The sequence below is a fragment of the Entelurus aequoreus genome, linkage group LG04, assembly GCF_033978785.1.
Source record: "Entelurus aequoreus isolate RoL-2023_Sb linkage group LG04, RoL_Eaeq_v1.1, whole genome shotgun sequence".
NCBI classification, from domain to species: Eukaryota; Metazoa; Chordata; class Actinopteri; order Syngnathiformes; family Syngnathidae; genus Entelurus; species Entelurus aequoreus.
The window spans coordinates 65,017,054-65,037,105 of record NC_084734.1 but is presented as its reverse complement, the minus strand read 5'-3'; the positions used below and the strand labels follow the sequence as shown (position 1 = coordinate 65,037,105).

Below are 20,052 nucleotides of genomic sequence, written 5' to 3'. Positions count from 1 at the left end.
ATTTTTTGCATTGTTGCTGTTCTGTTAAGTGAAATCATGAATTGTTTTTTAACCCCCTTAGGTTAAAATAGAACTGCATTTGTTTTGGAGTTTTGCCTAACGTTCACAGTCAGTAGGAAAGACATGACGACGGATGTATTTTTTTATGCATTATAAACAGTTAATAAATGCGATCAAAAAGTCTGCTTACAATGGAGCCTGTGGGAGCTTCGCTATTCTGCCTATAAAGCCTTTAAAAAAACATGCAAACACCTCCATTAAGGTTGTACAAACATGATGTAAGTATATATGTAATGTAGTAACAGGCACATTCATAATAACATTTAATATTTACATATTTTGATAATTTTAAGCATACACTGCGCATTAATTTAAAAAACGCAACACAACTTTCGCTTTTTTTAACAAAATCACTGATTACTGCTCACGGCAGACTTCAGGAGAACCAACAAACATAATAAAATATCACTTACTGTACAATGTCTGCTGTCATTAGGATGTAGATTGCTCGGATGCTCATATATTCCCATTTAGATGAAGAATGACTCATAGTCCTTGCGAAGAAAAGGGTGTGAAACCAAAAGTCTTTTTGTGTTGTTCTCGCCATTTTCAGGTCTAAATTGGCTGTCAAAGTGTACCAACTTGTCGGCACATGCCCTTGTCCTTCTACTATCCAAGTGAGAGGCATGATTTATGATCCAAAATAAAGTTTGACGAGCAAGGAAATGAGGAAGCAGCTAATCAATCACGGCACTGCTATAAACAGTTTGTCTGCGTCAGCGCTTATAATAACAATATCACTAATACTTGATTAATATTCAAGTCACAAAATGTAAATGGGGTATTGTTGGCGCCTTTTGGATGTTTTTTTATTGGGTTTAATAGGCGGAATAGAGGACCTCCCATTAGCTCTGCTGTAAGCTGAGTGACTTTTATGTTGTTATTTGTCATCATGTCTTTCATAATGGTTGTGAACGATAGGCAAAATTTTAAAAAAGTGCAGTTCCCCTTTACAGTATACAGTATTGTAAAATAAAGTTGTACCTCAGTTTTTCGTTAGTAATCTGTTCCAAATAGTCGGACCCATAAGTTTCTCATACCAGAGTTCCCATAAGAAATCATGTAAATACAATTAGTTTTTTCCAGACACCCAAAAACATGAACACAAAACCCCTTTCATAGCAAATAAATATAGTTTTAGATATACAAAAACATTTGAAATAAATATCAACGACAGATAAAATGGATAAACAAACATTCAACATCACTTTTATGTTTATTGAAGACTTTTGTTGGCAAAGACGGAGATGAGCGGATCGGGAGGAGGGGTGGGGAGAGCCACGCGGACACCATCTTTGTATTTTTATTTTTTTTTGTAATTCACTAGTTTATACTTTATCAGAGCTAACTTATTTTGCATTTGCACTCTTATAAAACAACAAAGAAATTGAAGCACCAACGGGGGGAGGTCTTTGTTTTGGGACTTGATTCCTCAAAATAAATATACGCAGGCTAATTTTAATTCTTGCAATGTTTGTCCGTACAATAATTGAGGCAGTGTACAAAAACTAGAACATGATGTAGGGAAACATTTTAATCAAACACTGTCCCATATGAGATACCTACTGTATATTGTTTACCTGATTCTCACCTTTTTTGTAAGGGGAGCCGGAAGTTAGCAGACCTGTCAGCGATCCTGTTCTTTCTCCCTGTAATGTTTGTCTGATCTTGAATGGGATTGTGCTGAAAATCTTAATTTCCCCTCGGGATTAATAAACTACTTCTGATTCTGATTCTGATTATACGTCATAATATCCATATTTTGTCCCATCCCTAGTTTTGGCCTTTTATCAATATTACAGTAACTGCATCATTGAAATATTCTAATTTCACTTCCTTTGAAAATATACTGTGGGCTTCATTTTTTTTATTGTAGTCCCCACCAACCTCTTGTGATTGGATGCTCCTGGTTGAACAAAAGAATGTAAGGAACACTCTTTTTGGTCTTTTTTTTCCTTTCCGAAAAACAACAAATGTATTTTCAAAGAGCCTAATAAATAAACAGTCTTATTTTCCACCAACTTGTTGCTCTCCGTGTTTCTTGAAACCTCTCTAGTGATAAATACGTGTCTGTCTGTGTTTTGTACTAGATAAATGTTCGCGTTACGAGCATGGACGCTGAGCTGGAATTTGCCATCCTTCCCAGCACCACTGGCAAACAGCTTTTTGATCAGGTACGCTGTTTTGTCATATACGCTTACTGTATGGTCATGTGATGACTTTGTTATGTTTAGATAGTGAAGACAATCGGGCTGAGGGAAACCTGGTTCTTTGGGCTTCAGTATCAGGACAGCAAAGGCTACTCCACTTGGCTCAAGCTCAACAAAAGGGTGAGGAGAAAGTTTGTGTTGTCGCCCAAACCCCACCTGCGACAAATACTGATAAATGAAGATCCAACAGTGGTTATGATTTTGTCAATCCATTGAGGTTAATTAGCTCTTTTCTTCATGAATCCCTCGGCTGTGGGTTGCCGATCTCAGGTGACTGCTCAAGATGTAAAGAGAGACAACCCTTTGTTGATTAAGTTCAGGGCCAAGTTTTACCCTGAGGATGTTGCAGAAGAACTCATCCAGGAGGCAACGCAACGTCTCTTCTTTCTGCAGGTTAGTGATTACATACAATACATAACCAAGAGAACTTAACATAAAGACTGCATTTCTTTATTTGTTCATTGAAAAAAGTTGCACCATTGACACATTCAAAGGTATTCCAAAATACTTTAAAACCATGTTAAAACTACAAGCTGAATCAAAAGTACTTGTTGGGCCTTGAAAAACTATTTTATGTTGTAGTATGTGATTTAAAAAATGCTGCTTTACATAGTAAAGCAGCATTTACATAGTAAAGCAGCATGATGCGTAGAGAAACCTAGAATATCAATCAAAACAAATAACCTCTGGGGTTTTCATGATGACTCACTAATTCTCTAAGGTTTTCCACGAGGGAGTTTATGTGCACATAAAGCCACTTCATGTGCATCACATAAACATTAGAACAGACATGATTCTTTTCTATTCAGTAAGTTGAAGAAATATGAATACAGTGGGTACCTCTGTTTTTGCTAGTAATCTGTAGGTCTGGGTGAAATGGCTATAAACTGGATCACCATGTAAGTTTTTTAAATTGGTCGATATCGAAAATTATTTATATTTTTTGTGACTTATGGAAAATATAGACAAGGAGGAAATTATATTAAATGTTACCGTTTTTATTTCAAATGTAACCTTCTTCTGATTGTAAACAAGGCAGAAAGGAAAGGAAATGTCAACACAACCATGGAAAACACTCGATCAATCAATGTAAATACAATTCTAAAAACACAATAAACCCTTAACTATAACCTCTGGTGCAAAGATAAGTAATAAGTAAGACATGCTTAATGAAGTGTAACATTGGTGCAAAGTGTGAAAATGTAAACATAGAGAAACCTGAGAAAAAAATGTTTTGCAAGTTTACTGCCAGAAGGTTACGTGGTCTGTGTAACATTTAAGTTGGACTGTTATTCCCATTTAAGTATGGAAGTTAAATTATGTTGTGCAATAATTATTATTAAAATATTATTGGACCAAATTATGATTTTAAAGTAGCACATTTGTTATATTTTGTTAGTAATTTTTTCATAAAGTCCTGCACTTTAGTTCTTACCTGTTGTTTATGTATATCAAAATAGAGAATGGACAAGGACTACTAGGGTCTGTTAGAAAAAAAAAACTGTTATACTGTCGCAGTGACTTTTCCTGTTTTAGCAACAATTTAGCACTCATTTTTAGTTTCTCTTAATGCAGAGAATCAACAGAGAGATAGAAAGATTGCCCGACCTAGCGTAATAGTTGATACTGTTAAGCGAGTGGCTATATAGCATGTCCCTCTCATTGCTCACTAAGCACTTCCTGTTTTGCTGGGTTACAGACCATGAGCATGCTTCATTATTTCCGGTTTCTTCTGACCAAAATATGCATGTTTATATATCGAACGTTTTATTGAACACATTCTTAATTTTTAGATTACGTGTCTATCTCAATATATATTGATATTGTTTGATCGGCTCAGCCCTACTAATCTGTTTCAAAAGGTCCAACAAAGAATTATTCAAAGCAATTTTTATCTTAAGAAATCTTGTAGATCCAAATAGATGAAGTATGTTAATGCTGTGAATGCTCCAATGTTGAAGCTAAACTAAAATGCTGATAGAATGTAGAATAAAGGTAGAAATAGTTTAAATGTTGAAATGGTTTTAATGTTGAACAGCTGAAACTGAAGGGACGGCGTGGCGAAGTTGGTAGAGTGGCCGTGCCAGCAATCGGAGGGTTGCTGGTTACTGGGGTTCAATCCCCACCTTCCACCATCCTAGTCACGTCCGGTGTGTCCTTGGGCAAGACACTTCACCCTTGCTCCTGATGGCTGTTGGTTAGCGCCTTGCATGGCAGCTCCCGCCATCAGTGTGTGAATGTGTGATTGAATGGGTAAATGTGGAAATAGTGTCAAAGCGCTTTGAGTACCTTGAAGGTAGAAAAGCGCTATACAAGTATAACCCATTTATCATTTATTTATCATTTAATTGAAATGCTAATGTAATGTAAGATGAATGCAGAAATGATATGAAGGTTGAACTAGTTTGAATGTTGAAAGGGTTTTAATGTTGAATTGCTAGTGAAATGTGGAAAGTTGCATAGCAAAAGGTGTACTGAAATGTAGTTTGAATCATGAAATGCTAAATGTTGGTATAGTTAGAAAAGTTAACATACTTTCAAAAAGGTACAAAGTAACAGCATCCATGATTTTAGCTCTAAATATTAAAAATGAGCTAAAAGTAACGAAATCCATGATTATAAGGTTAAAAAGTACAAGAATAGCTAAAATGCTACCAAAAAACATTGGCATGCTAATGTTAGCGAGCATGCTAACAAGGGAACAGCTAGTATACTTCTAATATGGTGCCAAGTAACGAAATCCATGATTATTAGGTTAAAAAGTAAAAGAAAAATAGCTAAAAATGCTAGCAAAAAACATTAGCACGCTAACATTGACATGCTGACAGGGGAACAGCTAGTATATTTATGAGATGGTGTCAGGTAACAACAGTGATGATAAAATTAACATTAAACGTGCACTTGTATCTTTACTTAAGGGATTGGAATGGGAGAGACACGCGGACAGCACCTTTTTACTTTGCTACAAATTATTGTTGTTTTTTTTAATAGTGTTTTTTACCTTGTTTATTAAAAGGCTGGTACTTTCAAGTTTGTTTGGCCCCATGATGACTTATTTTGCAGTCATAGTCAATTTGTCATGTCTGTTCATGTTTTTGTTTTGGCCATGTGTTTGTTTTTTGGACTCTTTTTAGTTCCCGGTTGCACTTCCTTGTTTGGTTTGGTTTCCATGGTCACCCATTAGTTTTCACCTGTCTTGTCACGCACCTGTTTCACGTTTCGAGTCACGCACCTGTTTTCACTGATCACGTCACTATTTAAATCTGTCTGTTTCTGTTGTTCGGCCTGGCGTCCTCACACATTCACACTCCTGCCACATTCATGCTCCACATTTATGCTCTGCACCCTTTACGATCACGCTTCTTCATGCCATGTTCACAGTTCCTTGTCACGTAAGTTTTTGTTTAATGTTTATAGTTCTCCGCCATTGTGCGCGCCTTTTGTTTTCCTAGTCAAGTTTTTTACCTCCGCTGTGAGCGCCTTTTGTTTATACCCTTTTGAGCCTTTTTAGTTTAAATGTTAAACATGTCCTCACCTGCACGTCATGTCCAGTCAAGTTGCTTTGCACCATGGAAAAACAATCCACGCCAAGGACCAAGTTGTGACACAATTAACAAAACACAGACACTGAGACACAAACATATGGGATTCTTTGTTTGGGCGCTCGATTCAGTGGAGTGAAACAGACTAGTTTTTTTTTTACATGCAATGTTTGACCAAAAGATAATGGAGACTTTTGGCAAAATATAGGAAAACTGAATATTGAATAACTGCATTTTCTGAACTTCAGGTAAAAGAGAGCATCCTTAACGACGACATCTATTGTCCACCTGAGACCGCTGTGCTGTTGGCCTCTTATTCGATTCAGGTCAAACATGGAGACTTCAGGAAAGATTATCATGTACCAGGATACCTAACAAGAGAAAAGCTGCTACCCCAAAGGTAGCTATAGTCCATCCTCTGGATACAAACTTTAACTTGATCCTATCATCTGAATTCTAACCGGTGTGTTGCCTTTGCTGATAAAACCAGGGTTTTAGAGCAGCACAAACTGAATAAGAATGAGTGGGAGGAAAGAATCCAAGTGTGGCATCAAGAACACAAGGGAACGCTGAGGTAACCCAGTCAATACATGCCTTCTTGCAAACAGGTGTTTTAATGCACACGAATCCTCATCACAGGGAGGACGCTATGGTGGAGTACTTGAAAATAGCTCAGGATCTCGAGATGTATGGGGTGAACTACTTCAACATCAAGAACAAGAAAGGAACTGAGCTCTGGTTGGGAATAGATGCTCTGGGCCTCAACATATATGACAAAAACGACAAGTAGGTTTTCCACTCCAAAGGCATGATTACAAACGACTAAACAAGAGGTGTATTTTCACACATTATCTGTTAGAATTACGAGCACATTTGATGAAACTGTGACTGACACACACGAAATCCTGGGTAGTTAAAATTGGTCACACAGTGTGACCAATTTTAACACTGTTTGCTCTAATTTAAATGGGTTGCTTGTCAACGCTGGATTTAGAGAGAGACAACATTCACACTAATTCTATTTTGCCTTAAAATTGTTTTTTTTTTGGTAGTGTTCTTCAGCTGCACATTATCCAAGCACCAATAAGCATACCTGAGGGGTTCATTCACAGTCAAAGAACATGCGCAATGTGCAACTTTTTTGTGACATATTACTTGTCCAACCCAAACACTTATAGTTTCTGTAATATTGGAAGGTCAAATGTCAGTCAATTAGTTAATAAGAAATAAGGTGGTAATTATGGTATTATGGTAAATGGATTTGTTTCTGACATGCTCAACAATGATTACATTCAGAAAATGACAAAGCATCCAATTAGAAAGCTCCATTGACATTCTTATACAACTTGCAGCCTCTAAGTGCATATTTGCATGATATCTGGGGATTGATATGATATTTTATGATGTATTAACAACTGTTATAGCCTCTCAGCACAAACACATGAAGGCAAAACAGTTTATAGTTTTCAATTAATTAAACTAAAATAGGACGAACACATTCTAAACAATAACCATGGGTTTGTTTTTACCATGTAACATGTTGTTTTTCTGGCATGTCTTATAACAAAGTATTCCAATCTTCTACAGGTTGACTCCAAAGATTGGCTTCCCCTGGAGTGAGATCAGAAATATTTCCTTCAATGACAAGAAGTTTGTCATTAAGCCAATTGACAAAAAGTCTCCGGTATGCAACGGTGCAGTAGAGAATTATACAGTTTATATGCAATACATATTTACAGCCTGGTCAATTAGGATTAGTTTATTGCAAGGAGAAATAACAGGTAAATAAAATGTGAAGCTCTGAGCTGTGTTAAGTGCACAGGGTTGAATGTTTAGTAGTCAGTATCTGATCATGAATATTTTTATGACATTTTAAAAGCTTTTCACAACTACAATCAGAAGCCTAATGACTTCTCTTCAGACATGCTAAGTTATTTGCTGTGCCTATAAACAGGTGTAGCATTTTACCAGGGGAAATGATCCGTTTTCAAAATGTATAAATCACAGTTTAAAATGTCATTATTGCATTACAGTAATCAGTATTTCTACTTTACGGAGACCTATTCATGTCCAGGAAATGTGCACTGAACAGAACTTTAAAGTGTGTCACAAAAGTCCCAGGACTGATGTAGAGTTAGGCATTGTTTGAATTTGGACGATCCCGGTTCTGATTCCGGGTCTTCATTTCGATTCCGGTTCCTAACAATTCTCGATTCTGATTTTTTTTAAGAGGCAGGGTCAAAAATGTACTATTGCCATTTGGTCTGTTTTCAAGCAGTATACAGTATAAATATCAATTCTTCGAACTTGAATATATGTTATGAAGTTTCTGTTCACAAGAGTACACTTTCACCAAAGTTTCACTTTACTGTTGACAAATCTAAGAAGAATTTACACATTCACAGACAGAGATATTCCAATCAGGGTTTTATGCTGCCGATTCCGATCATCTGTGAACTAAATATACAAATACCGATCACATATAATAATCTTAATTTTTTAAATGCATTTATAGTGAATGCTATTGACAGTTGAACAATATCAACACACTATATAAATTAGGTACTTTTTTTTTTTTTTACATACAATTGTTTGTTCAAAACTAAGTCAATAGTTCATAAAAATAATAATTTAAAACAAGAAATTACTATCCTCTTTAGTAGCTTCTAATGTCCTCCTGGATCCAGAGACTTATTTCCAGAGTTTGTAAACATTCACCAAAACGAAAAAGTAAAAAGCAACATTTTGGGAAAATAAAAACATCGACCTCATCACTCTAGTATAAGTCAACACTACCATTTTATGGATCAATTTGTTTTCCCTTTCCTGTGCCTGGCAGCGATTGCGCAACAGCAACAGAGTAGCCTAACAATTGTTATATTATCCAGAGTCTCTCCAGACTCGTTTTAATTTACTTGTTATTTTTATAACTTCTTAATTTCTGTTGTAACACGGTTCCAGCTACACTTCTTAAAGTTTACTAATAACGTATTTCTTGTGTTGCAACTAGCTTATGGATTAGCTTGTCTGCTTGCTCTTCGTCTTTGTGTAACATGTTTAGCCTTATCCTACATTCCTTCAGTGACACTACTTGATGATACTTAAGAACTGTAGTTTATTTGCCACAATGGAGGATTATTTACTTAAGGAGTGGCTACACACGTTGTATGGAAATAGACAGTTATCTGATATCTTTTTTGGGGGGAAGCAAATTCTTCCGGTCGGTAGAACAAGCATCAAAAATAGTAATCGACGTATAAAATGTGGATGATTTCGGGGGAATTTGAATAAAAGACCAGGGTCCCATGGATGCAGGATAGCTCTGTACATTGCTGCATTCATCTTAGTCTAGTCAGGAAGTTGACCAAGAACCCGATGGTCACTCTGTCAGAGCTACAGCATTCCTCTGTGGAGAGAGGAGAACCTTCCAGAAAGACAACCATCTCTGCAGCAATACCCCAATCAGGCCTGTAGGGTATAGTGGCCAGACGGAAGCCATTTCTTAGTAAAAACATTTCCAAAATGCACCGAGAAGACTCTCAGACCATTAGAAACAAAATTCTCTAATCTGATTGGACAAAGATTGACCTTTCTGGCGTGAATGCCAGGTTTAGTGTTTGGAGGAAACCAGGCACCGTTCATCACCAGGCTAATAGCATCCCTACAGTGAAGCATGATGGTGGCAGCATCATGCGCCGGGGATGTTTTTCAGCAGCAGGAACTGGGAGACTAGTCAGGATAAAAAGAAAGGTGAATGAAGCACAGTACAGAGACATCCTGGATTAAAATTGATTTTAAAAACACTCCAAGCCTTCTTTGCCACGCCTTCATTAACTTTTCGAAAGATTCTTCCAGGATCCTCCACAGTTCTTTTTTCACTGTCATTTTGATGTCGACAACTTCTTTAAAGCACCCTCCTTAATGACCTCCTTGAGCTTGAGAAAGAGAAAAAAATCACACGGAACAAGGATAGATGAGTAATAAGGTTGCTCCAGCATGGCGATGTTCTTCTCGACTAGGAACTGTCGGATGCTCAGGACAATGGTGAAGCAGCCACAAGTTATGCTGCTACAAGTCACACCTTTTCTCGTGCACTAAACGAATCAAATGCAGCAAGATCTCTTTGCAAACGAGCCATTGATCGACTGGCCCTGTGACAAGAACTCCCAGTGGACAATGCCCTCATATTAAAGAATGTAATAAGCAGCAACAGTCCTGGAATTTTTCTGACAAACCCTGTGTTCTTGACTTTGTTCCTATAATGTTTTGTATCAAGCTATAACTAACTGATATATTTTGTGTCAAAGGACTTTGTTTTCTACGTACCTCGTCTTCGCATCAACAAACGTATACTGGTTCTATGCATGGGAAACCACGACTTGTACATGCGCAGACGTAAACCTGACACCATTGAGGTACAGCAGATGAAGGCCCAAGCAAAAGAGGAGAAGAACAAGCGGCAGATGGAGAGGTAAATAAAATGACAAGGACTTCTTTTTTTCTTCATGATTTGCAGTGTGTTCTTTGTACTTAAGAAAGAACCGTCAAGGGATGGAGTTGTTTCAGACACGTATTTATGCACAATTCTCCTGTCAGGGCTCTGCTCGAGAGTGAGAAAAAAAAGCGTGAAAATGCCGAGAAGGAAACAGAGAAGATTGCTCGCGAGACCATGGAGCTGATGGAGAGATTGCGACAGATTGAAGAGCAGACAAAGAGAGCTCAAAATGGTCTGACAACTTTCTCAATATAGCAATTTTTTTCTGTTTGCGAACATTTAAAAAGTGTCTTTCCATATTTAATATTCATGATTTGAGAATTCCCTCTAATACAGTTTATGTAATAACTGCATGGGTCCATGCCTGCGCTGATTGTTGTGTTTCAGAGCTGGAGGAGCAGACTCGCAGGGCCCTTGAGTTAGAGAAGGAGAGGACGCTTGCACAAGAGGAAGCTGAGAGCCTGGACAATGACCGCAGAGCTGCCATGCAGGCCAAAGCCGCCCTGCTAAAATATTCACCGTCTGAGATGAAAAGTCAGGAAGATTTGGTAAATGTCTACAATTTACCATTATGACAAATGTTTGGATAATTTCTACACCTTTTCTGATATACAGCAGTACCCCAATTTATGAGCTTAATTGGGTCTGTGAAGGAGCTCTTAACTCAAAACACTTGTATCTCGAATCAATATTGCCCATTGAAATTAATTATAATCAATTCAAATAGTGCTTGACCCACAAAACAGCACAATTTTAACATGTAACATGCCTTTAAAAAAGAAAAGTTTTAGATAAGTACTGTATACACGCAATATAGTAGAATGTACTACAAACAACTACAGTAGTTTTATTGAGCAATTAAAGATTAAAGTACCAATGATTGTCACACACACACTAGATGTGGTGAAATTTGTCCTCTGCATTTGACCCATCCCCTTGGGGAGCAGTGGGCAGCAGCAGCAGCGCCACGCCCGGGAATCATTTTGGTGATTTAACCCCCAACTCCAACCCTTGATGCTGAGTGCCAAGCAGGGAGGTAATGGGTCCCATTTTTATAGTCTTTGGTATGACTCGGCTGGGATTTGAACTCCAACCTACCGATCTCAGGGCGGACACTCTAACCACTAGGCTGAGATGGAGTAATATAATAATAATGTAAAGATTTTACCTTGGAAAGGTAAAATCCTGACTTCTATGGTATTTTCTTACAGCTGTTTCTCTTTCAAACACACCTTCAGCAGCTTTTCCATAATTGTATGGATAAATGTCTGCCATTTAGATATTATTTTAAAATTTTTGGCTGACGTTACACTCACTCTGCTCCAGTATGGCGCAGATTAGCAGCGATATGCACGTACTGCTTCGCCAAGTCGACTATTTTTGATGATTTTTTTCTTTAATTAATATTATCCACTTCTTCTTCTGAGCACTGTCCTTCACACTCACTTTATTCCTTCCAATTGTTGGAAAATAAAGTTATGTCGATTTCTAGTTGTAAGTTAATGCTGATGCGTAAGACTGGATGTTTTGGTCGGATCTTACGGGTTTCACTGCGGCATTTAACAATAACAATTATTTGAGAGACAGCTCCAATCTCAAAACACTCTTAAATTGGGGGACCCTTAAGTTGAGGTACCACTGTCATATAAACATGGTCACACCTGATGATGTTCCTTCATCCACATTATATCATACCCATACACATCTGTCTTGCACATGGCCCTCATTTGTGGCTCCCAAAGGTGAAAAAACACTACTAATAACAACCAGAGCCGGGCTTCTCTCTCTACCGTGAAGGATCTCTTGAAAACTCATCTTTTTTAAGAGCATCTCCTACCATATCCTAACATTCTAGCTAGTCCTCACTACGCAGTGCACTGCTTCAACAGCGACCCATTTGTGTTTCCGCCTCCATGCAAGAAATGATGTCAATCTGCAAAAGGACTAAAGGAAAGTTTCATTTGTATGTAAAATGTTATTTCGAGGTTATTGAAATGAAAAGACATACATGTATTCTGCTTTAGAACCCATGTGTGCATGCACACACACACACACACACACACCTATCATCACGACAGACACACACGTGCACACATGGAGCACAGTGACCTTAGAACAGGAGCACTCTTAACTTTTCCCCCATTTGTGTGCCCATGCGGATAGGCCATTGAGCTGGCAGAGCTTACAGCGAAAATCTCCCAGCTGGAAGATGCCAAGAAGAAAAAGGACGAGGAGGCAATAAGATGGCAGAAAAGGGTGAGAATTAATGATAGAACCAAGAGGCAGATAAAGGATGAATCATAAATGAGCGTAGAGGGGATGTCTGGCACTACAAAGTGAACAGACTGAGTTATAAGATGGAAGGACTCAAACGCATGATGAGAATTTCTTATTAGTAAGTCACACCGTAGTAAAACTATTGAATGCTTTGTAATGCAAATACTGTAATATATCATCTTTGGGGACACTATTTAGTTCAAATGTTATTTTATACATATGCCACTTTTAGAAATGTCAACACACAAATTGATCATACACTCACTCTGCCACATTAGATATACTGAGGGACGCCAACCTGTTGATTGCGATCGACCAGTCGACCTTGGGGACTCTACTGGCCAATCCAGAAATGTTTTGAAAAATATGAATGCATTCATATGACATCAGTGCCACCCCCACTTAGAGAGTGACCAACAGACCCACCAACAGGCACACATTGTAATCCCTTAACACGCCTGTATGCATGTACCCGCTCTCTTCAGCCCAGGAACAGCTGTACACCAGGGCTCGCCCCAACAGAACTCTGTTTTTCCCCAGTTGAAATCCCAAGCATTTTAGGGCTCTTTTATGCAAAAACAACTTTTCTTACCCCAAAATTTGAAATGAAACCGTGGTAACATTGCGGAGATATTTATAAAACAATCTTGACCTCCTCCTCCACACTTTCGCCAAAGGAGCTATTTAGAATTTGCCCCATTTGTGACATCCCACTGGTGACATTTGCAAATTATCCATACATGATTGAAACAAATAATAAGACCACCCACAAAACGGGATAGCTTCGTGGAAGTCAATCGTCGTGGGTCCATCTTTCCAAACGCCGAGTTAAAGCCCAGATACATTTATTTGGCCACCCAATCACAGCACAAGTATGAACTTATTTGTCATGCACCGAGCAAAGCCCGTTTTTCCTAAAGCGTACCACAGTGTGGCTACCAATCACAATGTGAATGCAAACTTTTTTCGGCCGGTTCCTCCATAGCGATCATTTGTAAAGTGAGCTATTTGCACTTATCGTTGCGGCAATGCGGGTGCACTTTGTAGCCTATAGACCTAATATAAATTTCACTAATAAGACTTTCTCAAGTTATTATGTTGTGACCTGAAACAATATTGCCAATGTATAGTTATCTGTTTTCATTAATTATGCATGTGAATGAAAACACTTGTTGTCGCACTTTGGATGTAATGTCTGGTTATTAGCAGGTGCATGAGTGCTGTTCGTTGATGTATCTGTCACCTTTGCACTTGAAACATTTTTGCTTTTGTTGCGTGTGTTTTGTTTAACTAGTTTGTTGAATGTTCGTTGGTCAAATTCAGTTGAAACTACATTTATAACGAACATGCTTGCGCTGTATATCATAACTAATTTTATTGAGAATATGAGAACTGAAGTCATTTAAATCAATTATTTTCTTAGCCCCCCCACGAACCAGTCAAGCCTGCGAAACTGGTATCTAAACACAGAAGTGTAGCTCCTTTCCTCTGAGTGCAAGTGCTCCAACAGCGGGTCATTTGTTTTGTGTCATTAAATGCATGTTTATTTCCATTTTGTGTTGAGCTTTTTAAAAAAGCAAAATGTTTAATAAACATGTAATTGAAGCAAACTAGTTGTGTAGTCATAGTTTTAAAATCTTAAAAATGATACACACAAAAAATGGTACTCAAAATGATATCTATCTGCGATTTAATCACGATTAAATCTTTTAATCGTTTGACAGCCCAATGTACAGTATACAAAACAGTATACTGTATACCATAGACAGTTAACTATATCAAACAGTATACTATATCAAACAGTTGGCAAAAGGGTAGAGCTTTCCTTGTTTCATGGCTGAGACCAGTGATTGGGGGCTCGAAAAGGGCTCACTCAGACACACACACACACACACACACACACAATTGACATGCAGTCTCAGAAAATGTGCTTGCCTCATTGAAGGTGAGTTCACATGTAAGCACATTTAAAAGCATGTTAAAAAGTGACACGTCCACAACATTGTGTAAATACTGTACCTAAGCTAGTTGTATTTGTATTGCATCAGAGTTTAAATGTGCACTTAATGTTGAAATTTAAAACAATAGATTTTGTGAAATATTTCACTGCCATGCCTCACTTGTGTTTATGTTGGTTGACAGGCGATGATGGTAGAAGCTGATCTGGAGAGAACCAAAGAAGAGCTGAAGACTAAAATAATGGGTATCCACATCCAGGATTCGGTTCAACCTCACATGCATGATCATGATGAGACGGATGAGGGCAGCGCAGAAGCGAGTGCTGAGTTGATGGCTCCCGACACGGTCCGTGACCGCAGTGAAGAGGAAAGAGTAACAGAGGCTCAAAAGAACCAGAGACTGCAGAAAAACCTGAAGGTAAGTACATTTTAATATTGAAATATTTTGAATAAGTCTGGCACACTGTTATGGATATTTACATATTTTAGTCCATCGTTAAAATGTGTTCGAAAAGATTGGCTTGTCAATTCAAATTCTATCCCATTCAGTATTATTTGCTGAAGGTGAATGAACTTCTTCTGAACACAAAGCCAATATATCTATTAACATCCTGCCCACGTGACAATGATGCATTGCAAAATATTCACCAGGTCATGTCCCAGCAATATTATTGTCAAAAAACTGCACGCGACACTAATGTGCAAGTGCTTTGTGTCGCCATTATGCACTCTTTCTCGTAATTAAGTTCTTTACAATCATATTTGACATATACCATATACACACAGTAGAAAACAAATAATTTACTGCACAACAAGCTGTCTAAATGTGTGGTCCCACAAAATTGCAACACAACACACAAAACAAAGGTAAGTAAAACACACACTAACTACTGCGATACTGTGAGGTGGGAATAATAAACATTCACTAACACTATATATGTCATAAAAAAACTGTGTACTGTACAAATTCTGACGCAAAGGACGATGGGAACTGGAACTGCCTTGACGTGGCTATGTTGCGGCCATCTTTGTCAGGGCAACGTTCAAATTCAATGCGATGCATGTAGAATGAAAATAAATCCTAACTTGCTGATTTTTCGACCAATTTTGATGCGGTTTACTTTATTGTCAACATCAAAAGGTGTGCTATCATTAAAAAAACATGTAATTAAAAAAAATTCAAAAAATTATTCTGACCGATGAAACTTTATTTGTTATTATTATTATTATTATTTTTTTTTTTTGTTGAAACTTTATTTCTATCCTAAAGGGGCTCGACTTTAGTGTCCCAGGAGTAATTCCTGAATAAACTGTTGTTTTTTCATGCACGATAATTACTGAAGTTACATGTTTATTGTTTACATAAACAGTGTAGGCTGTTCTTTGTTCCCCAGTATAGAAATACAGTAGTCTTTGTGTGTGAGTATTTTACTTACCGGTTTTGCGCCCTATTATCTATATTAAACCGTCAGTGAAGACAGTCTTGTGAGTAACGTCTCTCACGTCTGTCTTCACGGTAACAATCAGGTTAAAGCAAGAGCAACAAGCATTGTCACAAAAACCTAAAAAAGACTGTCACATAATTTAAATGTGTTAGATATATATGTTATAACAGTAAATCGGATCATTGGGATCTGAGCCTAGGATGTCGTTGTGGCTTGTGCAGCCCTTTGAGACACTGGTGGTTAAGGGCTGTATAAATAAACCTTGATTGAACTTTGATTGATATTATTCTAGCTCCAGTAATGACTTACAGTTTTTTTTTACAGTCGCTAGGACACATTTCCCAATATTTAGGTCACTTTTTCAAAACTCTTCACACAGTTCTCCAAACCAACTTTCAGCTCGTCACATCAGTTCATTTCACTTTCAAAATGCACTAAAACTACCAAATCACTTCATACATGTCTCAAATCAACTCATTCTTCCAGAAGACTAACAAAGATTAACAGACAACAAAACACACTTTTTCACCCACAAAACAATTACCCAAAAAACACTAACAACTAGGGCTGCGAATCTTTGGGTGTCCCACGATTCGATTCAATATCGATTCTTGGGGTCACGATTCGATTAAAAATCGATATTTTTCGATTCAACGCGATTCTCGATTCAAAAACTATATTTTCCCGATTCAAAACGATTCTCTATTCATTCAATACATAGGATTTCAGCAGGATCCACCCCAGTCTGCTGACATGCAAGCAGAGTAGTAGATTTTTGTAAAAAGCTTTTCTAATTGTAAAGGACAATGTTTTATCAACTGATTGCAATAATGTAAATTTGTTTTAACTATTAAATGAACCAAAAATATGACTTATTTTATCTTAGTGAAAATATTGGAGACAGTGTGTTGTCAAGCTTATGCGATGCGATTTAAGTGTAAGCCACTGTGACACTATTGTTCTTTTTTTTTTTTTTTTATAAATGTCTAATGATAATGTCAAGGAGGGATTTTTAATCACCGCTATGTTGAAATTGTAACTAATATTGATACTGTTGTTGATAATATTAATTTTTGTTTCACTACTTTTGGTTTGTTCTGTGTCGTGTTTGTGTCTCCCTTCAATTGCTCTGTTTGTTGCTGTTCTGAGTGTTGCTGGGTCGGGTTTGGTTTTGGAATTGGATTGCATTGTTATGGTATTGCTGTGTATTGTTTTGTTGGATTGATTAATAAAAAAAAATAAAAAAATGAAAAAAAAAAATAATAATTTAAATGAGAATCGATTCTGAATCGCACAACGTGAGAATCGCGATTTGAATTGGAATCGATTTTTTCCCACACCCCTACTAACAACAGGTAGCATTTTACATTTTTTTCTTGTGTAAAACAAGGACATCTCTGTTTATAATTCACAGCAAAATATATGTTACTGGAATTAATCTGACATGATGCAGAATGCTTACATATATTTTATGTCTTATTTTATTTTTTATTTTTTTGCACTGAGTAACTTCAAAATACAATAATTTGTATACACACCATCCACTGATACAGATACAATAGTAATGCTAATCTACTCAGTCTACAATCTACAATGAGAATCAGCTGTGGTTGGTCCAATTGTTTTTATAGCATCTAATTTTACGATTTAAAATATGTTTCATTAAAATATTACTGTAGAATTGTAGCAAATTGCTGTCTTATTCAAGTTTGTATTATGTTATTGTTTTGAACTTAAGTTTAACAATTTTGAAAACTATGTAAGCATGTGCAAATTGGCCTGTAAGTACACAGAGTTTTGGCGTTTTTTGTGTCGAAGTGAGAAAACAAGTAATGTAATTTGAAAGATGTAGTCATTGAATGCATTTTTTGCCAAAGCAATGATAATTGATCCTCAGTTTAGCCCATTTATACTCCTGTTGTGATCACTGTGTGAAGAGTTTTGAAAAAGTGACTTAAATATTGAAAAATGTGTCCTAGCGACTGTAAAAAACTGTAATAGTGTCAATCAGCCCTTTGAGACACTTGTGATTTAGGGCTATATAAATAAACATTGATTGATTGATTGATTGAATGACTTGGAAGGACTTGGGAAATACCAAGTCAACGACATGAGACTCAACTCGACCTGTCTTGTCTTAGACTTGAGCAGACTTAAAGACTTGAGACTCACCAGAGACTTGCAACAAATTGACCTAATCTCACCTCTGGTATGAGATGTGTTAAGCAGTGCAGTTATGATGCATAGCACTACCTAAGAGGTTGCACCAAATCTACAGTATAATGTGGCAGTCCAAATGTATTCATAGCGAGCTGACAGAAATAAATGAATATATGGGAAATGCTGTGGTGATGCTTGGTAGTGCTTTGTTACGGCTATTCCACCTTATTATGGTGTGCAGTGTTTCCCATAAACTGCCAAGATACCTGTGGCGGTGGGGGCGTGGCTATGGGCGTGGTCACCATGACATCATCGAGTAATTTGCATAATTTACTACAATGATATGATTTTCTCTAAAAAGGCTCAAAAAATGTATACTTACTAATTAATAATAACAGTTTTGTTTTAAACGTCCATCCATCCATCCATCCATTTTACAATATAATTACAACACTTTATGTACATATTTATATACAGATTTGAACAATAAGTTATTCACTGAAATATATTTATTAATTGTGGTTCTTACAAAAAATATATCTTATAAAATATAAAAGCTAAAATGTCTCTTAAAGCTCTGCCCCTTTAATTAGTGCATACTAAATAATTTAACTTTAGCCTACTACTACAACCATATTATTTACCAGCAACATAAAGTGAAACCGAGGCAGAGGTGTCCTGCCACAGTCAGTAACAAATAAACAGAAAACAGTAGTGGTCAAATACAAATAAGGCAACAAGAGAAGTATCCTACACTTCTCTTTTGTAAAGTAAATCTGAACAGCCTATATGGGCATCTACATCAACTATATGATTTGCCTGAGAAGCTGGACAGGACAACAAAAAACAAAAAAAACATTTGTTTTTATTTTTTTAATTTTATTTGTAGCGGACGTAATTCTTTCGTGGCGGGCCGCCACAAATAATGTGTGGGAAACACTGGGTGTGTACTGTGTGCTTTTGTGTGTATTCCATGTTTACACATACTGTATATGGTTTTGAAATTGGCTGTTAAATATGCAGCTTAATTGCTTCAAAAAGTAGGAACCAATTAATAACTGAGTGCACTCTACTTAATAAAAGATTGATGCAGGCACATTGTCATTCACTTGGTTTCATTGATGTTGCATATCTCATCCGCAAAGTCTATTACTCCTGCAGTACAATTGGATTCTATTTCCCAAGCAAAACAAGATGCTGTAGGACGTTGCATAGAATCCCAGACACAGAAATGGATTTAATAACTATGGACAAAGGAATGTTTTCAAATTGGGAATGAGTGGAGAACCGTGTAGGGGTAAGGCTTCTGAATAGTCTCAGCTGTGAGGATTTCATTCGGTCTGTTTATGTTCTCTTTCAGTTCCTGAGCACTGAGCTTGCTCGAGCTGTAGATGAGAGTAAAAAGACCCCCAATGACCTGATCCACGCTGAGAATGTGAAGGCGGGTCGTGACAAATACAAGACCCTGCGTCAGATTCGTCAGGGCAACACCAAGCAACGCATTGATGAATTTGAGTCCATGTGAGAGAAGTCCAATGAATAAGGAGGATGGCTAATTGAATTGGATCAAAAATGTATAATCACTATTAGTAATAATGTATCTAAGAGACGGATGAAGAGCATGAACACGACAACAAATAATATCATAACATTTAATATCCTTGATTTTCAATGTTTTTTTTAAATTAATACTTTTCTTACAGTATTAGTCAAAACTAAGCATTATAGTTCCATTAAAGGCATCATTTCTCATACAAGTCTTGTATTGGATCTTTTTGTGTAAGTGTATGTTATTAATTTTGAGGTTTTAGACTGTCCTGACATTTAGTGTTATACTTGTTCTTCTCACTAAATGCTAATTGAAATGTTTTTTTTGTCGCCAATAAAATCTGTTTATTGACAGTG

At 37.0% G+C, this 20,052-nt stretch overlaps 1 protein-coding gene across 7 annotated transcripts in view; it reads left to right on the top strand.

Moving 5' to 3' along the window:
* The window catches only part of LOC133648937 (moesin-like), a 24,603-nt gene extending 4,551 nt beyond the window's left edge, over positions 1 to 20,052 (top strand). For 4 of the 7 annotated variants that reach the window (XM_062045494.1, XM_062045497.1, XM_062045499.1 and 1 more), the window contains 13 exons: positions 2,151 to 2,234; positions 2,295 to 2,390; positions 2,541 to 2,663; positions 6,061 to 6,212; positions 6,303 to 6,386; positions 6,452 to 6,598; positions 7,400 to 7,496; positions 10,120 to 10,283; positions 10,409 to 10,539; positions 10,695 to 10,855; positions 12,471 to 12,563; positions 14,727 to 14,960; positions 19,508 to 20,052. In XM_062045494.1, the coding sequence (XP_061901478.1) occupies positions 2,151 to 2,234; positions 2,295 to 2,390; positions 2,541 to 2,663; positions 6,061 to 6,212; positions 6,303 to 6,386; positions 6,452 to 6,598; positions 7,400 to 7,496; positions 10,120 to 10,283; positions 10,409 to 10,539; positions 10,695 to 10,855; positions 12,471 to 12,563; positions 14,727 to 14,960; positions 19,508 to 19,672 (1,731 nt within the window). In that variant the 3' untranslated portion in view covers positions 19,673 to 20,052. Of the gene's footprint in view, positions 1 to 1,936; positions 1,985 to 2,150; positions 2,235 to 2,294; positions 2,391 to 2,540; positions 2,664 to 6,060; positions 6,213 to 6,302; positions 6,387 to 6,451; positions 6,599 to 7,399; positions 7,497 to 10,119; positions 10,284 to 10,408; positions 10,540 to 10,694; positions 10,856 to 12,470; positions 12,564 to 14,726; positions 14,961 to 19,507 lie in introns of all 7 variants that reach the window. The other 3 variants (XM_062045493.1, XM_062045495.1, XM_062045496.1) reach the window with 1 other exon arrangement.